The sequence below is a fragment of the Girardinichthys multiradiatus genome, chromosome 19 (genome assembly GCF_021462225.1).
Source record: "Girardinichthys multiradiatus isolate DD_20200921_A chromosome 19, DD_fGirMul_XY1, whole genome shotgun sequence".
NCBI classification, from domain to species: domain Eukaryota; kingdom Metazoa; phylum Chordata; class Actinopteri; order Cyprinodontiformes; family Goodeidae; genus Girardinichthys; species Girardinichthys multiradiatus.
Genome location: NC_061811.1, coordinates 29661643 through 29684815, shown reverse-complemented (window position 1 = coordinate 29684815; position 23173 = coordinate 29661643). Strand labels below are relative to the sequence as shown.

The following is a 23173-nucleotide window of genomic DNA, read 5'->3' as shown; positions in this document are numbered from 1 at the left end:
ATTTAAGATAAAGAAACATAATACAGGAAAATGTGATCATTGTGGAGAGGAGGAAACAATAGAACCTGTAATATTGAATGTCAGAAAAATGAACAAGAAAGAACAATTTTGAGGAAAGAATTTGTAGGTATTAAAGAAAAATGTAATTTGGTAGATACATTACAAAGATGTTTATGTAGCAGACATATTCAAGTTATAGTTAGATTTTTCAAAAAAACTAAATTGATAAATTGAATTCTATTGTTTTGTAATAGTAAATAAATAAATTTAAAACCGTGAAGAAGCACACTCCATACCTGTCAGTGGCGGTAATGCACACCATAAAGTTATTTGCCAACCGCCAAAAAATAATACCAGAAGGAGAAGAGATGCAGGGCTGATTCAGCCTTACAAGCAGTGTTGCTAGGTGTACGATAATTATCGTATTTGTACGATAATTTTGCTCTCTGTACGATGTACGATCAATATTCCTAAAAAAGGCCAAATGTACGATAATTTGACCATTCCGTGAATGTGTGGTTGTAATCAGTCGTCATCAGCCTATCGCCAAAGTCTGTCGGAGTTTTTTTGTGAACCTTGAAGGCATCTGTGTTCGGATTCGGAAACAAATGCTGGAAATTCCAGCCAATTGTGCTTTTCTAAATGTGACGTAATGCGTTGGCCTCAGAACAACGGCCATGATTGGCTGAATAGTCCACTGCGCCCGCCCATGATTGAGGAAAAGAAGAAGAAGCAGAGCCCCGGCACTGTGAGGCTGCAGCTGTTGATAAAGCCATTCAGTACTGACGTCACAAAGCTGCGAGTACCTGTTAGACGCTATTCAACACATCAACAGACTTGTTATTTTGGTTATGACGAGTGTACGATAATTTCCCTCAAAATACGATAATTTTATGTCTCTAGTATGATAATCCTACATTTCTCACCTGTTGACACTGCTTACAAGTGTCCCTTAATTACTGGTGAACTTGATTACGACTAAACGTTTTGCAAGCAGCAGACTGCGTGTTAACACCGCTCCATTCAACTCTCCTGAAGTTCGGTAATATTTGCAACTTTCCTGTCAGCTCTATGAGTTTAATAGATAAGTCTTTACTTCTGACTTTAAGTTACAAATCCAATTTTACCACGTCCAGTTCTTCACCTGCGTTTGTTCCCTCCATTCTGAACGCAGGTAGAAAATATCGATCAGAAGCACTGTTGGCTTGTGGGTCGTGTAGTTCGTTTGACTCGCATTATAGTGTAGGCTTCTTGGAAAAAAAACTACACAATGGCGGCGTCGATCCAAATTTGTTTTTTCCTTAAAGTTTATAACAAAGTTTTACATTTCCAAAGACAATTGATCCTAGTTTATTTCCCCTCCTATTGGTTAGTTCCCGCTCCCGTCTGCTCCTGTTCATTTTTTATCCTGTAACGTCCCAATCACGTGATCTTTACTAATGCTGTCTCCCGTCCGACACGTGGGACTCCCGAAAAAATGTCACCCTCAAGTCCAGATTCAATAAATGGGGCAGAATAGTATGGGGAGTCAGAAGCTGCGAATCGGATGCTAACTTCAGCGTCGTAGACGGGGATTAATATTACAGCTGATCTATTTTGGTTTTCTCAGCCCAATGTCAAGGATCTGTCTCAAACACAGACATTTCTGATGTAGTGGAAGGCGATTAATGTGTTACCACAGCATGTAGGCAGGTGTCGGTCCATAAATAACACCATGCAATAAATAGAAGCGAAACTGCCTTTCATGGATCCGTTGTTAATGACTGTTAGGCAACGTGTTATCTCGTAGAAAGGTGCTTATAGTGACGTTTTTGTTACTGGTTCCTGGATCGGATCGGTTACATATTGCAACTCCTAGTTGAGGATTAACTTTGGCAGAAAAAAGTGATTCTAAAGGTCTGTCGTTCAGCAGTGTGAGACGCTTCTGCTGCGGTTGTTTCAGATGAAAAGTGTCCGGGGTGTCGTGGTCGGGGCCGGTGTGGTTGGACTCTCCACTGCTGTCTGCATCGCCGAGAACCTCCCTCTCTGCTCGGTCACTCTTCTGTCGGAGAAGTTCAGCCCAAACACCACCAGTGATGGAGCTGCTGGGATCGTGTTGGCTGCTGAATTTCCAGGTGCCATGCCTTGAACTTTTTCACATTTTGTCACAATGCAAAAACAAACATATAGGTATTTTGTTAGAAATGTTGACAAGATAAACTAACACAAAGTTGTGCTTTACTGTATATGGAAGGACAATTATATTTTATGATCTTTCACATTTTCTTTTACAAATAAAAGTGCGGTAATATTAACCCCCTAAACTCTGCTACCCCAAAATAAAACAAAGTTCAAGCAATTTTCTTCATAAGTCACCTAATTAGTTATTAGTGTTTATCTGTGTGTTCACCAGCAGGAAATACTGTGGTGGCAGCATCATGCTGTGGGGATGGTAATCTTCACCAGGGATAAGGAAGCTTATCAGAACTGGTGGGATGATGGGTGGAGCTCCAAATCCAGGGCCAAAGAAAAGCTTTTAGAGACTGCGAGACCTGGGAGGAGGTTTACCTTCTAGCAGGACGAGCTAAAATGGAATGGTTTAGATCAGGGCTTTCAAAGTGTGGGGCGTGCGTCGCCTATGGGGCGCCAAAATTCGTCAGGGAGAGGGGTGTGACTTGAGGAAAAAATAAAACAGAAACTGTGTGCATTTAGCCAACTTCGTCTAGCCTAGGCCAGAGATAAAATAGATACATTTGTAGTACCTAAAGATATAGTGAGGAGACAGTCTGGACCAAGCAAAAAAATGAAGGAAGTATGACCATGATTATTCAAAGTTCGGATTTTTATGGACTGGTTGTGAAGATGCTCCACTGCCACAGTGTGTTGTCTGCTAATAGGTGCTGGCTGACGACACAAGATCATGTTGACTCCAGTGTCATATTGAGACAAAACTCCTAGGTTTGTTGGTCAAGCCCCGGGAGTCTTTTGACAGGAGGCTAAATTAATTGTGGTCACAGCAGGAAGTAATTCATACTTTTAGCACTGTAAATGACAAGTCAACAAAAGCATCATATCATGTGGCGTTAGTCATAGCTAAAGCAGGTAAACCCCATTAAAATCACGGCAATAAAAAACGGTAAACCCAATATAGACCTGTTCACACTGCAACATTTTCTGGTGAAAATGGATAGTTTAGCTGGGTTTTCTACTGTTCGTTTACACGAACTACACCATTTTCACCTGTCTACTCTTTCCATATGAACAGAGATTATAATCAAACCGATGTCATGTAGATGTGTAACAGAAATGAAAAAAAATATCAAGTTTTCAATGGTCGGGTTGTGTAAATAGGGCTTAAATCATGTACCAAAATGCTCATCTCTTCTCTGTCCTCTGCAATGAGATAGACCCCCACTTTTTTTTCCCGAAAACTTATATTGAAGAAACTGAAACTGAGGTCTACAAAAAGAAATTCGGAGTCTTCACAAAACAAGTTGAATACCAGGAAACAAATGATGTTTGCTTTTAAATAAATCCAGACATTGGAGGTTATATACAGGTCCTTCTCAAAATATTAGCATATTGTGATAAAGTTCATTATTTTCCATAATGTCATGATGAAAATTTAACATTCATATATTTTAGATTCATTGCACACTAACTGAAATATTTCAGGTCTTTTATTGTCTTAATACGGATGATTTTGTCATACAGCTCATGAAAACCCAAAATTCCTATCTCACAAAATTAGCATATCATTAACATTTGATGGGAGGCCTTACCTGATCCAGGAGAGGGAGTAGCCTAAGACCCAACCTGACACAAAAACAGGCACACACAGTCACAATCACACATTCCCACCCTCATGTGTACACATAAAAACACTCACACCCACACATCCAATGTGAAGACAAACAACAATGGACGTTGTATTACTGTGCCTTTTCATGAAACAAGCTCCCAGAAATCATAAAGGCCATAGATGTTTTGCATGCTTAAGCTGCTGATTTTACTGCACTTTTCTCTCAGATATCCTTCTGGAAAGACAACGACGCTGGTTCAAGGACAGCTTTGATAACCTGCTAGCTATTGCACAATCTCAGCACTCACCCGATGCTGGCGTAATGCTGAGCTCTGGGTAACATTATATAAATCCATAATAAAAGAAGATGCTAATCACTCCTATTTGCATTCTTTGATTTTGCTTTTGTTTCTTTCATAGCTGGCAGATTTTCAAGGAAGTTCCGACCAACAGGAAACCATTCTGGTCTGACTTTGTGACTGGCTTTAGAAATATGACTGATGGCGAACTGAAACGTTTTCCAGATCACAAGTTCGGACAAGCATTCACTACTGTTAAGTGTGAATGCTCCACCTACCTTCCCTGGCTCGAGGAAAGGTTTGTTCTCCTTATTATAATCAAGTTTGATCATATTTTTGAGATTTTAAATGCTACCAACTTGCTATAATGTAAACGTCACACAATACTGGTTTCTTTAAAGGTTTAGAAAAGCTGGAGGCCGGGTGGAGCAGAAGAAAGTTAACAGTCTGCAGGAGTTAAGTGACAGCTTTGACTTTATTGTCAACTGCTCCGGTCTTGGGTCGAAACAGTTGGTGGGTGACGCAAGCGTGTACCCAGTCAGGGGCCAGGTCCTCAAGGTGGATGCGCCCTGGTTGACGCACTTCATCAGAGACGGAGACGGGAAAACCTACATCTACCCTGGCATACACAGCGTCACCATAGGTGGAACGAGACAGGAGGGAGACTGGCGGCTACATGTGGACAAAGGAGACACCGATGGCATCCTGGACCGCTGCAGCAGTCTGGAGCCATCCTTGAAGAAAGCAAAAGTTCTCAGCGAGTGGGTCGGTCTGAGGCCGAGCAGAAGGAACCCTAGGGTTGAGAGGGAGTGGCTGCAGCTGCAGGGCCGTATGGTGCCGGTTGTTCACAACTATGGCCATGGGGGCTGGGGGGTCACCATCGCCTGGGGTACAGCTTTGGATGCCCTGGAATTGGTCAGGCAGTGCCTTAAAGAAATGCCTCAACAGGCTAAACTGTGAAGTAATTAGACCACTAAAACCTACCTTTACTCCAGACAGAACATCCTAGCATCATGTTTCAATCCCCACATTCAGATCATGTTATACATTTTTGTTCCAATCTTTCATGTTAATACCGTGATAGCATAAAACTATACTAAACAAGGTTATCATACAGTAAAAATCTCATACCGGCCCATATCAAGTTGTAATCTATGGATACATTTTATTTCAGTTTAGTTTTTTGTCTAATCATTAACAGATTTTACAACATACCATAAATACCTTATTTAATAGCAAACTTATAGTGGTACATACAGTATATTTAATAAAGAAAACTTTATAAATTGAATTAATGAATAGGTAAACATTTTTATCATTTACATTAATAAAAACTAATTGTGGGAAACAGATGGAAAAGTCATGAAGATGATGCTGCAGCTAACATGTCTAACATCTACATAATAAACATTAAATGCATATAAATCATACCTATATAAGTACAATACTAACTTTAAACCTTTCATCCATCTTCAGTAGGAAGGTATATTTACATGAATATAACAAGAATTGTTTGTAACTGAAGATTATAATGGATTGCATGGATATGTTTAGTTGCAATAACCTCAGTAATACTGAAGATTTTGTTCTGATGAAATGGTTCCTTGCTGCTGAGGTACTGCTGGACTCTGGTCTGAACCTCTGCAGAACCTTTTGTAAAAAAAGTTTTAGTAAAAAGTGCTGCACTTTACTTCAACTTTGTTCATGTTTTCACGTCACAAGAAAACTGCATGGATTTCTTCCGTTACATTTTTCTAAATGATCAGACAAACAAAAGCCATATCCAGATACAGCATCAGCAAAGCCAAAAAAACAGCCTCCTTACTGTACACATGAAATCACAACTTTAGCAGAAACTGGTTCCAGTTTTAGGTCAGCAGGCTGGAAATGGATTCTTCTGTTCCACAAAAGACTCCTCATTTACTAAATGTGTGGAAATCTTTGTATTTCTTCTCATTTTTAGTCGTCTAGCTTCTGAAGCAGCCGAAACTGAGCGACTTTTCTTATCCGCTGCAGAGGTTTGATCGGTACCGTCGTGCCTACAGGTGGTTTCTGATAGGAGGAGGTTTTGGCATAAGTCTGGTTGACTGGACTTTTCTGCAGCTTGCTGCAACTTATTGGGTTTGCTCTCTGTTTTCTCTGTCTGTTTGGGAGCAAACACATTATCCTTGTCTGGGTTAGAAGCTCTACACACAAGAGGAGGATTTCCAGTGTGGTGTGAGGCCTGAACGGGCTTTGTGGTGGTCACAACCCAGTCTTCAGGCTTGGGTTGCATCCTCTCTTGCCCTTTGTGGAGACCTTTTAGGGACATGCAGCGCTGCAACAGGATAGGTGCTGGGTTTCTTCTAAGGTCTGTGAAGCTCTGACTTCTAGCAATGACTTTTCCCGAGTTTAGGCATGCAAAGCAGTTCTTCTGGGGTCTAAGGGATGGTTCAATGGAGGGCAGGTGAGTTTTATTTAGGGAAGTGGATGTGGAAGGGCAGACGGGGGACTCAGCGGATGGGTTGTGGCTGGATTCAAATCCAAATGAAGACCTGCTGATGGATGCAATGGACTTTTTGTGCCTTCCTGAAATTACAAAGGAAGTGTGTGTGGATCATGCAGGTGCAATCTAGTTCTTTCATGCATTTCAACTACAGTGGCTTGCAGCTTTTCATAACCCTTGACTTTTTCCACATTTTGTCACATGACAGCCACAACTTTTGTGTATTTTAAGGTGATTTAATCCGATACACCAACAAAAGGTGGTGCATAATTCTGAGTTAGACAGAAAATGATACATAGTTAAGAAGTTTCTTGGTAAATAAAAATCTAAAAACTGTGACTTGCATTTATATTAAGTTCCCTATAATCTGATACCCATAAAAATCCAGTGATCTTTCCAGTGTTCCTCACCTTTTTACTGATTAGGTGAAAAGTAACCTAATCAGTAAACAAACCGCTTGGTGAAGAACAAAGAACACACCTGACAGACTGGAGATAAAGTTTCAGCCAAGAGCTCCATGGTAACTTTGGAGGAGATGCAGAGATCCACAGCTCAGGTGGAAGAATCTGTTGACAGGGTAACTATTGGTTTTGCACTCCAAGAAGAAAGCCCTGGTTGAAAGAAAGCCATAATAGGTTGGGGATACCTGCTCATGCAGGACAGATGTCCCCAACCCTGGACCTTGGGACCGACTGTCCTGTATCTGTCAGTGGGTCATGATGTAACTGACAGCAAGCAGGTGATAGAAAAACTGCACATCACCCTGAGCTTGTTACAGTGAAACTTGCATGCACCATCATTTGGGGAAATGTTTTTTTCTCCCACAAAACAGGGAAACAAGTCAAAAAGCATAGGAGGATGGATGGAGCTAAACACAGGTCAATCCTGGAAAAAAAAAAGCATGTTAGATGCTGCAAAAGAATGAGACTGGGATAGAGTGTTGTGTTAGAATGGCCCAGTCAAAGTCCAGAACTAAACCCAATTCAGAATCTGTGGCAAAATGTGAAAACCGATGTTCAGAGATGATCCCTGTCTGGTATGACAGCTTCAGCTGTTTTGCAAAAAACAGGCAAAATTTTCCACCTCAACATGTCAGCTGCTAGAAACAAATCTTGCACCTGGAATTGCAGCTGAATGTGGTTCTACAAAATCTTGCCTCAGAGGGGCTGGATAGTAATGCATGGCATACTATTAAGTATTAAAAATTCACAAATATGTGTTACTTTGTGTTGATCTATTACATACAATGCGTTGGAATATGTGGTCATAATACATCCCCAATTCCAATGAAGTGAGGATGTTATTTGTTTGTGTAAAACAAATAAAGGCAGAATATAATGATTTGCAAATCCTGTTCCACCTATATGCAACTGAATGCACTATAAAGAAAATATCCTTAATGTTCAAACTGCTAAACTTTATTGGTTTTTTGCAAATATTCACTCATTTTACACATTCTATTAAAGCTGGGACAGGTGCATGTTTACCACTGTGTTACATCACCTTCATTTTTAACACTCATTAAGCATTTGAGAACTGAGGACACTAACTGTTGAAGCTTTGTAGGTGAAATTCTTTCCCATTATTATCTCCGTTGTCGTATTTTGCTCTTATTAATGTGCCTCACATTTTCAATGGATGACAGGTGTGGACTGCAGGCAGGCCAGTCTAGTACCTGCACTCTTTAACTATGAAGCCATGCTATTGTAACATGAGCAGGATGTGTCTTGGCATTGTCTTGCTGAAATAATCAGGGACGTCCCTGAAAAAGATGTTGCTTAGATGGCAGCATGTTGCCCCAAAACCTTTTTGTTCCTTTCTGCATTAATGGTGCCTTCACAGATGTGCAAGTTACCCATGCCATGGATACTAACACACCCCCATACCATCACAGATGCTGGCTTTTGAATGTTGTGCAGATAAAAATCCCGATAGTCCTTTTCCTTGTTGGTCTGGAGGACACAACGTCTTTGATTTCCAAAAACAACCTGAAATGTGGACTCGTCAGACCACAGAACACTTTTCCACTTTGCGTCAATCCATCTCAGATTAGCTCGGGCACCAGAGAAGCCAGAATTGAATGCACTGGCATTCATTGTTGGTTTTTGGCCTTGCCACTTGTATGCAGAGATTTCTCGAGAGTCTCTGAATATTTTGATGATATCATGGACTGTAGATGATGAAATTCCTAAATTCCTTGCAACTGTAGGTTGAGAAATGTTCTTAAAGGGGACTTATCATGCAAAATCCACTTTTTTAGCCCTTAAATACATGTTGTCTACTTGGAGTCTGCAGGAGTGCAGAAAAGTTTAATTTAGTTTCTCCAGGTGTTGCAGAGATTTCTTTATATTCTGCTTGGGTCGTATTTTTCAGTCCGTTCAGTTTTCTCTATCATCTGTTACATTTTTCCAATTGTCATAACACTGCATTCACTGCGGACACCTGAATGAGGTCATGAACTTCCAGGTGATCAATTTCGTGTATCAACCATATTTATTTCTCACTGCAATTTTGTAGTCCAAGTTCAAGTATGCCTACGCTGTGAGAGGATAAGTTCGGTTCGGTTGTTGGGTGTATCAACCCACACAATTCATTACACCGTCCTCCAGCATCAGAACTTCTTCAAAGTGACTGATTTTATTTTATTTTTCATGGAAATGTTCTAACATCAGTAGGGAAATTCCTATTTTCCCGACTTCAAGGGCGAGTTCCTCAGCAACCTCCACCAGTATCAAGAAGGATTTGCTGAAAGACTTCATCTGATTAAGCGGTCAGTTCCTTCTGTCTATGGAAACGACGAACGCAGCAAAGCGGTAAGCTGAAAATAACGCTACAATGACAACAAACTTTATTTAAGACATGAATTTATTGTGTGTTGATATGACGTCCTGGCCATTGTTTTGATAGCAGTAGCATCATGCCTTCAGCTGATGTTAGCGCTGTGTTTTAAATATTATTAACAGTTCAGCATTGTTTTTGCCATTTTTGTCTTGTTTCTGCAGAGCTAGATAACTGTTATCAAACTACAAAGATGGCCAAAGTGAAACGCTCTTTGACCTGGAGGGGGGGTGTGGTGTGAAGAACCTCAACAGCATTTAAAGAGACAGCACCAAAATGCGTTGCTCTCAGACGCACCTCAGAACAGGGGTAAAAGAGGAGCCTTTGGAGCTACAATAACAAGGAGTTCAGACCAAAGCATTGCAGTTCCACTTTATATAGACCACAACTGAATGATTTAAATGTGAAAAGGAAGGATTTAAAAGCAAAATATGTAATCTTTAAACTGTTGAACTAGTTGCTCATGCAGTTGTTGCAGTGGTGAACCGCCCCCCCATCCATGCTTGTGAACAACTGATCCTTTCAGGGATGCTCCTTTTATACCCAATCATGACACTCACCTGTTTCCAGTTAACCTGCTCACCTGTAGAACAGTGCAGTGATTTCAATTGTAAATAGGTTGAACAGGATTTGCAATTCATTTTATACTGTTTTAAGTTTTACACAGCATCCCAACTTCATTGAAATTGAGGTTAATGAACGAAATGTAAAAAAAAATGTATTGTTTTTGTGAGACAGAACAACAACAGAGCTGGAATATGGAGATGCTGCGAGAGGATAGCTTAGAGATGAAAGCCGGAATGAACGATGTGTAAAAGAAATGCAAGCAGCCCAGTGACGTAAAGCATGGACCTGTTAAAACTCACACTCAACCATGACAGAAGCACACTTCAGAACCTGTGGAGAACCTGAACTGCTTCTGTAAGAAATTTCTGACTGTCATTTAAACGTCATATCTTCTGCATTTTAGTGCATCTAAGGTTAGTTGTACAAAATGCCACATTTCAACAGGTAGACTTTAAAATACTTTAATTCCACTGCATGAAGCAGCAGTCAGGCACATGATAAAATATTGTGCAACATTACGTTTTACTGGACTAGAAAAATATACACACAAACAGCAGAATCTGAACAGAGTACAGGTGAAGCCAAGCAACATGGTGACACGTTGACATTCAGAGCGCTCATTTACAATAAATACAAGCGTTTGTGTTTTAACGGTTAGCAAACTCCAGCAGATAACCACAGTAAGCATGATATACAGTTCTGAGGTTTGCACACAGTCATGACACAAGCATTTTATTAATTTGGGGCTTTTAATTATGCATTTGAGCAGCTCCTTTCTGGGATAAAATGATAATACATCTTTAATTAAATTTATAAAAATAAATTGGCTGCACAATTCTGAAGGTTTTATGAGTTTTCACTAATCCACACAGGATCAATATCATACATGCTATTATATAAGCTCAAACACATGCACACGAACCCATTATGTTTGGTTAATGTCCTTTAAAAAGATCCAAAAACAGTTGTTGCAGCGTGCAACAAGCTTTTCGCATTTCAAAGACAGTTTTGCCACGTTTATTTTCCAAGTTTCAAAAGTCTGCGCCAAACTTTCCCTCTGAGAGGAACGTTAATTCCTTAGAAAGATCAGGAACAGTCCAGGAATCACCACGGCTCAAGTCTAACATCAGTACTGAAACAAAAGAGTCGCTGCAAACAAATGTTGCCATGGGGAGAGGGGGTTGCAGCATTAAAACGAGCCTCTTGACATCTTCAAACTCAACTGAAACATGAATCTGCTCATCCGGATAAACCAAATGTCTTCTGGAGAAAGGTTTTATGGAATGAGAAAATCAGCATTCTTCACTTTGGCTACAATGACAGGAAGAATGTTTGGAGGAGTCAAGGTGAGGCTTTCTTGTGGCATTATGATGTGGGCCTGTTTCGCTGTCAGTGATATTGATATTGATGCATTGCACAAAGTGGTTAGAATAATAAACGTCACATTTATTAAATAGCCAACATGTTGGAAGTTGAACACAGTTGGTTGTTCCAACTAGAAAATGATGGCAAACACACATTTAAAATCGGTCTGAGAAAAGATAAAGCAGGCTAACATTACGTTTTTGGAAAGGCCTCAAGTATACTGAAGATTTATGGACTACACCTAAAAATCTGGTCTGTAGCAGGAAACCAACTTAGATCAACTCTATTTCTGCCAGGGAGAATCAAATATCCAGCCAGTTATACCAGAAGTGTGTTGATGGATATGAAAAGCAAGTGGTTTGTCTGGGATCATTTATCTAAATATTGGTGGAGATATAGTTTTATATTTAACGAAGGGCGGCACAATAAAAGGAAATATGAAATTATATGATATAAAATATACGTAACCCCCAGTCTTCTTCTTTTCTAACATCACTATAATTTCACTACCTTCCTGCAGTTTTAGCATCTTAGTCACTATGATCTACACTCTATGAGGAGTGGGCATAAAAGGCAATAGAAGCCAGTCCAACAGGCAAAATATATTGTGCCGCTCTAATTTAAGCCTGTATGTACCATTTTGACCATGTGTAGAATAGAGAAAATCCACAGTTAAATCTTTTCTTGCTTTTAAAATTCATTGAGTTATTTGGTTTAAAAAAATCTGTTCAACTTGTAAAAGGGACAGTAAAACTACATTATTTGAAGTCAGAAAAATGAGATTCATGTCAGTGATGACTGTATGTAAACATCTGACCTGCAGTGTCGCTGCAAATAGGCCAAGCACTCACAATAGATATGTACTGCAATTACCAGAAAATAAAGTGTAGAGTTGATTAAAGGCTTTCTCACACAGCGGTTCCAATGTCACTATTTGCAGCTAAAGCAGAAAAGAAACCACACGAGTTCAGACCATAGATCGGTCTGTGAGCAAACCTGCAAGCTGCTCCACATATAGGTGGCTAGAGGGTTTTAAAGATTTCACTGTGAACTTCAGCTTCTCATAAAAACGGATATCTGTCATCTCCGTTCTGCTGTCATTGTTGAGTTTTTAGTTGTTGTTTGGAAACCCATAAAAGCCATGCCTAATAAAGAGATGTAGCAGCAGAAAGCTGTATGATTAGGCATGGGGAAAAGAGCATCAGTGGTAAATGTGATGATAACAGAGTCATTCCAGAAGAGCATGAAAGCTGAAGCTGGTGGGTTGGAATACTTGAGCATTGAGGAGAAAAAGAGGCCCAGAGAGTCTTTATAGATGAGACAGAGGAGGCTGGAGAACAGCACAGTGTTCACAGGCGAGTCAGGCTGTCATTACCGTTCTCTAGGTTCTCGTTGCTCTCGTAGCAGCCTGAGTCCTGCGGGGAATCACCCAGGACTCCACGCCTGTCCAGAAACAGCTTCTCCTGTGAGGATCCGGACTGACTGCTTCGTTCAGGGTCGCTGCTTCCTGCAATGTATAACACCACCAGCAGGGGGCTGAGAGTCACATTTGTGTCACATTTATATCTGCATATATATAGATGGTAAGAATTTGTCCTTGATTCCCACAGATTTTATATGTAAATACTTTTCCAGATGGAAATTGTCCAAATTCTGAGTTATGTAGTTATTTATTTTTTAAAGAAACAAAACTTCACTATGAATACTGAAGAAAGGAAGGAAGGAAGAAAGAAAGGAAGGAAGGTAGAAAAGATGAGTTAATAGATGGATTCAAGGATGGATGGATTGACAGGTGAATAGGCAATTGGATGGATAGATGAACAAACAGATGAATGGATGAATGAATGAACCGACGGACGGATGAATAGATGCAACTCTGTCACAATAGAAAACTGAACAAAGTCTGGGATTACAAATATTTTTCCCCACTCTATTTTATTTTTCCACATTTTTCAGAGCTGTATTTAAATCAGTTTCCAAATGTATCCAATCTTTGTAGGAATCCTGTTTATCTCTACCTTCTGGTGCTGAGCAGACCCACCTTCATACTCCTGGAGCAGCTCCACAGCAGTGAGCAGCACAGCTCTGTGCTGAGGGTCTGTGATGTTCAGCTCATCCAGGTCCTCCTCCTCCAGCAGCTGGAATGTGTCCAGATCCTCATAGCCGTTAAAAAGGAAGGTGGCGAGATGCTCCTGATGAGAGGTGAGGAGAGATAGACATGTTTTTATATTAGTAAGTGTGAAAAAATAAAACCAAATGAATCCCAGACATACAGATTTTAAGGATGGATGGATGGATGGATGGATGGATGGATGGATGGATAACGAATTATATCTGTGCAGTGATGTGAGTTGATCAGGCCTAACAGGCCCAGTAGAAAATACCTATCTTTTTTTGATCAGTAAACCTGCCATACTTGGACAGTACCAGGTACCAGGTCACATTGGGGTGCATTTGTATGTAGCCCCATTCACTCTCATACCCGTAAATAAAATAAACAAGCGTCTGACATCAACACTTGGTGTGGAAGTTGTTAGTTGTGGAAGAATACTCAAAGTTAGATACTTTCAGTCTCACTGATGTGTTTAAAAGTTAAGTCAGACGAAGAACAAAAACTACATCCAATTGTCAATCTCTAATCAAGAAATAAAGAATGCATTTTCAATAATGCAGATTTTCTGCTTTAAACGTGGCATAAACTCGGGGCACAGCGCGTGGCGTAGCGGGAGAGCACACAACCCAGTCCTCAACGCAACAGTCCCAGGTTCATGTCTTCTTCCCTTCTCCACCCCAGTTTCTATCTCCCTAATTTGGAAAAAAATAACAAAAATAAAGGCCACTCGTGCCTTAAACACAATATATAGCAAAAACTCAGGACTTTTACATTTTACATACATTTTTTTTGTAAGACATAAAAAAAAATTATTTTCCTTTAAACTGGCGACTGATCTTTTCTATTACTGTGTTTTGAAAAGTTTTCATCTGCTTTTGTTTATATCTGTTTTCTCCATTATTTGTAAAGAAATGCACAACAGCCTCGGCCTTTCTTGGCACCCCTGGTAAAGATGTGAAAAAAGCCATACTATGAATTCATCCTTTATTGCTGCAGCATGAACTCCAAACATTTCTGCACGTCTTCACCAGTGAATTTTGGAGATTTTATTTTACTTTGCTTCCCATCCTTCTTACCATGTCAAAAGCGTGTCTTTTAGCTGTGACAAACTTTAAATAATGTTCTCACTGAAGATTTGAGCATGTTTAGGTTAGCCATGTTCTCTTGTCTTTTCCATTTTGACTAGTGGCTAAGAGAAAATGTGTCCTTATGTTGCGGCCCAGGTTTCCTTTACTGTTACTTTAGTACAAAAAAATCCAATAAATATTTTTGCTTTTTTTGCCTGTGTCTGATTCCTGTCATGTTTACCTTCAGGTTAATGCGCTCAAGCAGCTCCTCCACAGATGAGGGTTTGGGATGCCTGGCCTTTCTCCTCCTGCGTGTCTTTTTCGGCTTCACCTCCTTATTCAGAACATCCACATAAATGAACTTGAAGGTGCCGACTTTACCATTGAGCATTCCCATCCAAGTGCCCATCGGGGGCTTACTGATGATATCAATCACATCTCCACACTGCAAAAAGAGGTCCGAAATGAGCTTCTTTGAAAACATAAGGTATTCTCTTTGTATCGTGTGATTTATTGCAGGGCACCTTGAGTTTGAGGGAGTCTGTGTCATAGGGACTTGGGGTGAAGTCAGTATGGACAAGTGCGCGTCCACAGAAAGGTCCACGGTAAGGCAACTCGTCTTCTTCTCCATCCTCTGACTTCACACTCTCTCTGTTGCTATTGGACGAGTCGGTGGTCCCGACTGTCTGGCCGCCTATGCCAATCACAAAAAATAAACATTAAGACCACAAGCCTCCATGCATCTGGTAGTACCTGGCAAACATTATTCATCGGCTTTCTACCCACACTGAAGTGGTGGAAGCAACCTTTTACAACAAAGTTAAACAGAGTGGAACCAGAATGTTTAGACTGCCTCGAAGGCGATTTAAATTCCTTCAAAAGCTTGGATGATAAACACTGCACATCTGCTCTGAGGCCAAGTTAAAACAAACTTGGCAAATTATCTGTACCTACACCCACATCAGCAAACCCGCCGACTTACTCATGGAGCTCTGCCCGCTGAGGGAGCTCCTCAGGCTCTCCACAGAACCTCCTGGCTTCAGTTTGGGCTTCTCCAAAGAGTCGGAGTCGGTCTGAGGCGAGTGAGAGCAGCTGGCTACTCGGTCCGGACTTGACTAGCACAGTAGAACAAAAACAAACAAGTTATTAACAGTGTTTAGCAGCTGCAACAATGATCTGCAAACTTCAACACACCATACCTGCTCAGACAGAGAGCAATGGTATCTCTTGGTTATGTGTTTTCTCATGGTTTCCCTCACAGATTTGACTTTTTTACCCAGCGAAATCCGTGATGTTGAGGGAGACTTAACTTCGCCTCTCAAACCACTCTCTCCACCTTTTGTCTAATTTTAAAAAACGAAAAGGAAAAACATATAAGGACAGTGCCTTGGAAAAGTATTTACACCTTTGAACTTTTTCTCATTTTGTTGTCTTCCAACCACAAACGCTAATATGTTTCACTGGAATTTTACATGCACATATTCAACCCCGATTAACCGCTAAACAAAATCAAGTGCAGTATAAATCCAGTATATTGACGATTGTAGTTGTAACACAAAATGTGAAAAATAATCAAGGCTTTTTTTGAAGGCATTACAAAAGTAAAAAATTGGTTAATATTTCATTGAAGTGAGTTAATTTTAAATTTTAGCAGCATACAGTGTTGTCAGGGTCTGAAGTGACTGTTTGAACTGAGCGACTGGTCAGGTCAAATCCTCCAAAGCTGCAGGCTCTCTGCAAGAAACCCCAGAACAAGACAGCAAAGGTTTAGAAGTCAGAGGACCAGCGCTGTGCACTCTGCAGCTGTTCTTTCAGGCCTAGACTTGATGTCAGTTTCTTTAACCCTCCTAGTACCTGGCATGCACATATGTGGCCATGACATTTTGGGTTGTCTATACCATACTATTAAAGCTTGCTCTACAAGGACCTGGTGTCCAAATGCGAGGTCATTATACCGCCGTTTAGTGGTGGCAGAAGAGTATAACTCATTTCAGGTTAGATTCAACATGGATGACAACACACCCAAAAGTTCAGATGGCAACTCCTGATCTACTGCCCTCAGGTAAAAAATTTGTCAAATTTTATGGCTGATTTTTGTTCAGATATTTATAAAAGGGTTCAATGTTTGTTATGTAAATCAAATTTTACAAACGTTAGTAACTGTAATGATTTACAATGGAGCTAAACATGATGTACATGTATGTTTTTTATTGAATGTGGACAGAGGCACTTGGTTTTATTAGTTTTGTTGAAAATGGCAGGAAGGGTAGGTAGAAATATTTTTATTACTGTTAATTATAGTTCTTAAAGAGAAATCGGAATCGTCTAAAAACAGGTCAGAACTTTACATTTACAACTCGGTCACAAATCTCTGATCAGGGCCTTTCTAGACTAGACCCATATGATGTGACATCTACAGAGTGCTTTCTCACTAAAAACATCACACTGTATTCCACATTTAAAGACCCCCTCAATACTCACTCCATGATGGCTTAGCGAGCCCAGTGCCCGGTGACGGAGCTCTCCGTCGGTCACTGAGCGTGCCATTTTGGGCTCCTCTTCGCTGCACCCCTCTGTTTCAGAGACGGAGGAGACCTCGCCCGCCTGCCTCACCTCCTCTGCCACGCTGGACTCCTGGTGAATGGGACTCTCGCTGCTCTTCCCGCAGGCATGGAGTACCTTCTGGCTGCTGCACGTGTCCAGACTGCTGGAGGAGAGGGAGGTGGTCAGGCTGTCGGAGTCCCTGTCAGGGGTGAGTTGCTTCTGCAAAGCTGAAGCCAGGGAGTCCACGGGACAAACCAATAGTTTCCTCTGCACACCTGAATGCAGGGGGATGCTGCCATCACCACAAGGTAGACCATCTACATTTAGGCTCTCTGGGAAGACAAAAAATATGTATAATTCACATGACTACTGGTCAGACTCTTAGTAGAACAGGAATGTATGTAGATTTGGCACAAATACAAACAACTATGTTCTTTCCACTCTACATTAAATTCACTTATTGAATTTAATGTAGAATGTGAAAGTGTCTTTATTGTAAATACCTTCTGGTTTACATGGGATTGCAACTTTCCCACTTTTTGTCATGTTACAATTGCTAACCTCAATTGGTTTAATTAGGATTTTATGTGATAGAGCAGTTTTTAACAACAAAAATCTGAGAATTGTTGTATGCATTTGTACTGAGACCCTCAGATACCCCTAAATACAATCCAATGCAACTAATAATAAACACTCAAAGGTATCGCTCAACCCAAACCTACCGAGACATGACTGCACTTCTGAACTGAGAGCGTTAACCAGAAAAACAGTAAAGAGTCCCATGGTAACTCAGGAGGTGCTGTAGAGATTCACAGCTCTGTTAGCAAGAGGAAAGCCACTGTTGAAAGAAAGCAACGAGAAGTCCAGTTTGCCAGAAACTATGTGGGGACACAGCTTGTGGAAGAAGGTGGTTCGATCATACGAGACTCTAGTAAAACACTGCGTGTGCACATTTACACTTGGACTCCCAGAATTCTAACACTACTAGAACTCCCAAGCCCGTCAATTTGACGGCGAGCATTCTGGATGCAAGGCGGTGATGACGTCATCGCGTTACATTGGTCAGGTACAGGTTTTCTTGCACGCTATAAAATGATGGTTTTGACAAGAATTAATAATAGTATTTGATCAAAACCTATTAAGTTTTATTATTATTTATAAATAGTACTGAAAAATAATACAGAGTAGCGGGTACATTTAAAAAAAAGCTTTACTAATCTGACCAAAAGCTGGACAGCTCCATGTTACTCCGTGGACATAAACTAGTGCTAAAGATGCCTTCAGCTCATCCACACTCCGAGGAGGAATCATCTCCTAAAACTCTGTGGGCTTCAGCCACACTGCAGCCCTGAACGTGGATGAGCATTTCGGCATCCACCAAGCAGAGGAACGAGGTCTAGACATCTTAGATCTGGCGCTCTGTCAACGTGTTCTGGCTCTGACGCCTCCCTCTACTTTCTTCCTCCCCTACTACTGTCCACACAGTCCCATCCTTTCCTTTCTCCTCCACCTTCCCAGGTGTGCGCTCGTCTTGCGATGAAAACGCTGTGAAGCGCAGAGTAGATTGTTGTTACTGGGCTACTATATCTATGACCTAACCTTTTGTGTATTTCTTTTTCCATTATCAGTAACTTGATTTGTAGTTTCTCTCCTGCCAGTGAGCTGGATTGCTGGGTTTATAGCTGGGCACTGGGCACCTGGCTCGTCTCCCTGTCTCTGAACCTGCGCTGATTGTGGCACTGTTGCTATAGTTTATATATTATTAGTTTACTAATCTGTAAACTATAGCCTAAAATGATAAAATCATTACATAGGCTAGTCTTTTACTACCTTGAAATAATGCGCCACAACCTCCTGCTAACAGGACGACTCGTGTATTTTAGCCGGGGGAGGTTCACTCTCTGACCCGCTGTCACTGGAACTGAATACTGACCAAGAGCCGTCAGAATCCCTCTCGACCCCAGAATCACAATCATATAATTTTTGAAGCATTTCCAATGCCTCTTGAGCAGAAAATATCCTTCTGGAAGCCATTTGTAGGATACCAACAATCTCTTCCTCAGACTGCGCTCTAGAGTGGTGGTTGCTAGGCAACGCTTGCGCATATACTCAGCCGCAGGAAAAAAATATCAATGTAAATAATAGGGTCGTGAAAATAGCAGCTGTGGTAGTTGGAGGTAAAAATACTTAGATCTTTTATTTACTTTGTTATTTAAAAAAAAAAAAGTCAGGATGCCAGGAAGATAAAGAGATTTAATAAACCAGAGTTATGGCATATCAAACTTTCAAAACTCTGGGAGTTCTAGTGTTAAACTGAATCCACCACCACTGCTATTAAACATGGTGGGGGCAGCATCATGCTGTAGGGATGCTTTTTAATAGCAGGGACAGTGAAGCTGGTCAGAAATGATGTGAAGATGGATGATGTTAAACACAAAGCTATACTAAAAAAATAAAAATGCTTTTAGATGCTGCAAAAGCCTGAGACTGTTGCAGAAGTTTTCCTTCCAGCAGGACAACGACCTTAAAACACAGCAAGAGCTATAAAGAACTGGATTAGGGCAAGGCATATTTATGTATTAGAATGGCCTAGTCAAAGTCCAGACCTAAATAAAAATTTTAACGAGAGGTAAAAATTACTTACTGACAGTCTTGGGCTATTTTATAAAACAAGAATGAACCAAAGTTTCAGCCCATAGATTTGCAAACCTGGTAGAGAAAAGGCCAAAAGCTGTAAGTTTGGCTTCACAAGGTATTGACTCAGGGGAGCTGAATAATAACACACACCAGATTTCTAGTTGTAAAAAAAAGTTCAAGATGTAGTAACACTTTTTACAAGGCATGTGTATATATACAGACGAAGGCTTCACTACCGTCCACTCCTGGCCTTTTGGACTCATCTATTCTGATCAGTTTGTTCTTCACTTTCCGAGTGGAGTTGACCAGTTTGTGCAGCCTTTTGAACGTTGGCGATTCCTCTTCGTTGTCAGACAGCTCCATTGGCTGAAACAAGAGAGGTAAGAAAAATATTTTATTTCACAGCACATCTACAAAAGATTCCTTTCTTTAAACTGACATTTTGGACAGGAACAAATATAAAACTGCTGGATGTTGACACTTGCAGACATGCACAATGCTGCTACGTCCTGTTGCAGGATACCACATTGATATTGCAGACCGAAAACCCACGAGCTATGTGTGAGACCAGACTAAAGTAAAGTGTGAGAGAAGGCAGGGTTAGCTGGAAATAACCTGAACCACTGTTTGAACTGGAAAGCCCGTGGTGTATCTGAAGTCTGACCCAAAAAATGGCAGCACATGTAACCCAGAATATACATCTAGAGACAAAATGACAGCTGATTATAAACAGAAAGTTCAATGTGAGAGAAAATTAGTTAAAGAAAATTTTAAAAAATGACATGAGAAAAAGACAGGACATCCAGACGAATATGAAAAATGTGTCCCGAACCTGAGCCCCCCTAATCACCCCACCCATGCATAAAAGAGCTGTGGCGTGCATAACAGTGGCCCTGTGCTGAATCCACCCGCTTGATGCAGCACAATAGGGGGTTAGCGCTTTGACAGCGATGAATAGACGTCCACCCAGAGCTCTGTGGTTGGGAAAGGGCCTCAAACTGCAGAGCTTTAGAGGGGCCCAGGTTCATCGCTGGGACATGGGCAGAGTGAAAGAGGGAAGCACTGTCAACAGCTCGGCGGCCTTGGCACGAGTAAACCAGAGGCCCCTGAAGCACAACATGCAGCCTTATTCAGTGATTTAGCAGTACACAGTAACTAAGAGGCCCGCAGAGCGGAGAAACTCACGTTGCAGCTGAACAAGTCATTTAACCCGGGACCGGAGGGCTCTGGGGACTCGGGGGGATCACATCTGCTTGTTTGTCTACTTTGGGTCTCAAACTCCTTCAGCTGCAAAGAAGCAAAACAAGCTTTTTGGTTGATTCAGTTAAGCAAGGCTAGTTTGTGTAGCAACACTCATATACAGAGTAATTCAAAGTGCTATACAGGAAAACATGGTTTACATTTCAACAGTGGCAAAAAGAATGAAACCTACTGAATTAATTTCTTAGGTCAGATAAAACATATGTTGACCATACAGGAGCACCTCAATAAATTAGAAGTTAAGTAATAAATTAAAAATGTGAAAATCATATCCACCAAATGTTGACCTACTCTACAAAAAGCTTAAGCCACAAAAGGTTATTGCTGAAAAAGCTGGTTGTTGACAGTGCTATATTACTTTTTTTATAGGAAAGTTGTGTGGAAGGAAAAATGTGGCAGTGAATAAGATGCACAAGAAACAGAGATAACTGCTGCCTTCAGAACATTGTGTAGAGTTTGGGGTAAATTGAGAAGGTGTGGACATATCCAGGACAGGGGGCTACAACGGTCTCATTTCTTGTGTTAAGCCACTGACGTCAGAATCCTTGAACCTGGGCTAAGCAGAAAGACATCTGGACTGTTATAAATTTTGCAAAATCAAGGTCTCAGAGTCTGGAGGAAGAATGGAGAGGCACAGAGCCCACGTTGCATGAAGTTTCCACAGCCATTGATAGTTTGGGGTTTCATGTCATCTGCTGGTGCTGGTCCACTGTGTTTTCTGAAGTCCACAGTCAATGCAGCCATCTACCAAGAAATTTTAGAGCTCTTATGCTTCCTTCTGCTGACAAGCTGTATGGAGGTGCTGATTTTATATTCCAGCAGGATATGGCACTGGCCCACACGGCCAAAGGTACCAAAAGCTGGTTCAGTAACCATGGTGATACTTTGCTTAACTGACCAGCAAATTACCTGACCCGAACCCCATGGAGAATCTATGGAGGATTGTCAGGAGGAAGATGAAAGACACCAGACCCAACAATGTAGATGACCTGAAGGCTGCTATGAAAGCAACCTGGGCTTCCAGCAGAACCACAGACTGATTACCTCCATGCCACGCCACATGGATGCAGTATTTCATGCAAAAATAACCCAGATATAGAGTGCATACACTGTGGAGCACATGGAGATACATTTCTGTATTTAAAATCTTTTTTATTGGTCTTTTGTTAAATTAAACTCTTCTGAGAAACATTATTTTTAGTTTTGGTCAGCTGTAAGCTATAATCATCAAAATGACAAACATTTGAAATATATCACTCTGTGTTCATGGAATATACATAATATGAATTTCAATTGTTGAATTGCATGACTGAAATAAACTTGTTGGCAATGTTCTAATTTATTTCTAACTGATTTAGATCCACCCATATGCTCATTTAACCCTTTTTTTTTTTTTTAAGAGGAAACCGATTTTCGTAAAAAGTATTTGTATAACTGGATCATATCGGCTTTCCCTAATTTAGTGTAAAACATTTTATTTACGTTTTTCAAAATATAATATTTTTGAAATGATGACATCATACCCGTGCGAGAGCCTCCTCTATTGAGATCATATTCTCCTTTACCATCATCATCAGCTGGATACGTTCTTCATCACTCATTGTGATTTCACTGGCAACGAAACCAACATCATCACCTGGTAATAAACAGGCACAGGACTTAAAATCTGCATGTCAAATAATAATAAAAAACTTAGCTACATTGTTGCAGAATTCGTATAAACCAAAAGTCATTCTTTTTTTTTTTTACCCCTTGAAGTCTGACGCATCACCCCCTTCTGTGACTTGCGAAAACTCTGCCATAAAGACTTGCTCCTCTTCTTCGCATCCCATTTCCCTAAGAGTGACATGAACGTTCTTTAATGTACAAGGAAATACATACGCAGAAATTATTTTACAGTTAGATATTAGTATTGAAAATAATTCCCCCCTAAATGTCACTGCTGCAACAAATTATAGCCAGTCATCATTCAGGTCAGATCAGGGAAATATTAGAACTCCAGTAAAAGTTAGTCTTACCTCCTGATCCATCATCTGAGCTGGATTTGTGCACAGGAAACCTTCAAACAAATAAATACGATACATATTTACCCTCCAATTGTTTAAAGGTAAATTCAAACCCCATGGACAGAACAGTACCTCCGATCCAAAAATATTCTCTTCATTCTCACTGCTCTTTCACCATTTCCCCATATCAAGTTTCTATCTTCTCAACTCT

General features: G+C 40.6%; 2 protein-coding genes across 4 annotated transcripts in view; one reads left to right on the top strand and one right to left on the bottom strand.

Annotated features, from left to right (window-relative positions):
- Window positions 1-713: 713 nt before the first annotated feature.
- On the top strand, window positions 714-5770 carry ddo (D-aspartate oxidase). 2 transcript variants are annotated; one of them, XM_047345102.1, is made up of 5 exons: window positions 714-748; window positions 1943-2114; window positions 4009-4117; window positions 4202-4378; window positions 4482-5770. In XM_047345102.1, the coding sequence occupies exons 2-5, from the start codon at window positions 1943-1945 to the stop codon at window positions 5038-5040; spliced, it is 1017 nt and encodes a 338-aa protein (XP_047201058.1). In that variant the 5' UTR covers window positions 714-748; the 3' UTR covers window positions 5041-5770. The 2 variants fall into 2 exon arrangements, with proteins under 2 accessions (XP_047201058.1, XP_047201059.1); XM_047345103.1 differs by lacking the exon at window positions 714-748 and adding an exon at window positions 984-1042.
- LOC124855333 (SAM and SH3 domain-containing protein 1-like) overlaps window positions 5221-23173 on the bottom strand; it is an 89397-nt gene continuing 71444 nt past the window's right edge. For both annotated transcript variants that reach the window (XM_047345100.1, XM_047345101.1), the window contains exons 5-18: window positions 22975-23015; window positions 22706-22792; window positions 22480-22592; window positions 20882-20983; window positions 19933-20062; window positions 16997-17391; window positions 16175-16249; window positions 15715-15858; window positions 15498-15630; window positions 15040-15209; window positions 14757-14960; window positions 13377-13527; window positions 12711-12842; window positions 5221-6648 (exon numbers count right to left, since the gene is read on the bottom strand). In XM_047345100.1, coding sequence (XP_047201056.1) covers window positions 5954-6648; window positions 12711-12842; window positions 13377-13527; window positions 14757-14960; window positions 15040-15209; window positions 15498-15630; window positions 15715-15858; window positions 16175-16249; window positions 16997-17391; window positions 19933-20062; window positions 20882-20983; window positions 22480-22592; window positions 22706-22792; window positions 22975-23015 — 2572 coding nt within the window. In that variant the 3' untranslated portion in view covers window positions 5221-5953. The remainder of the gene's footprint in view (window positions 6649-12710; window positions 12843-13376; window positions 13528-14756; window positions 14961-15039; window positions 15210-15497; window positions 15631-15714; window positions 15859-16174; window positions 16250-16996; window positions 17392-19932; window positions 20063-20881; window positions 20984-22479; window positions 22593-22705; window positions 22793-22974; window positions 23016-23173) is intronic.

Bases quoted from the DNA above. Each gene is read 5' to 3' on its own strand.
- ddo (XM_047345102.1), top strand. From the start codon at position 1,943: ATGAAAAGTGTCCGGGGTGTCGTGGTCGGGGCCGGTGTGGTTGGACTC. The intron at 2,115-4,008 runs GTGCCATGCCTT...CTTTTCTCTCAG, and splicing joins GTTGGCTGCTGAATTTCCAG to ATATCCTTCTGGAAAGACAA. The intron at 4,118-4,201 runs GTAACATTATAT...TTTCTTTCATAG, and splicing joins GGCGTAATGCTGAGCTCTGG to CTGGCAGATTTTCAAGGAAG.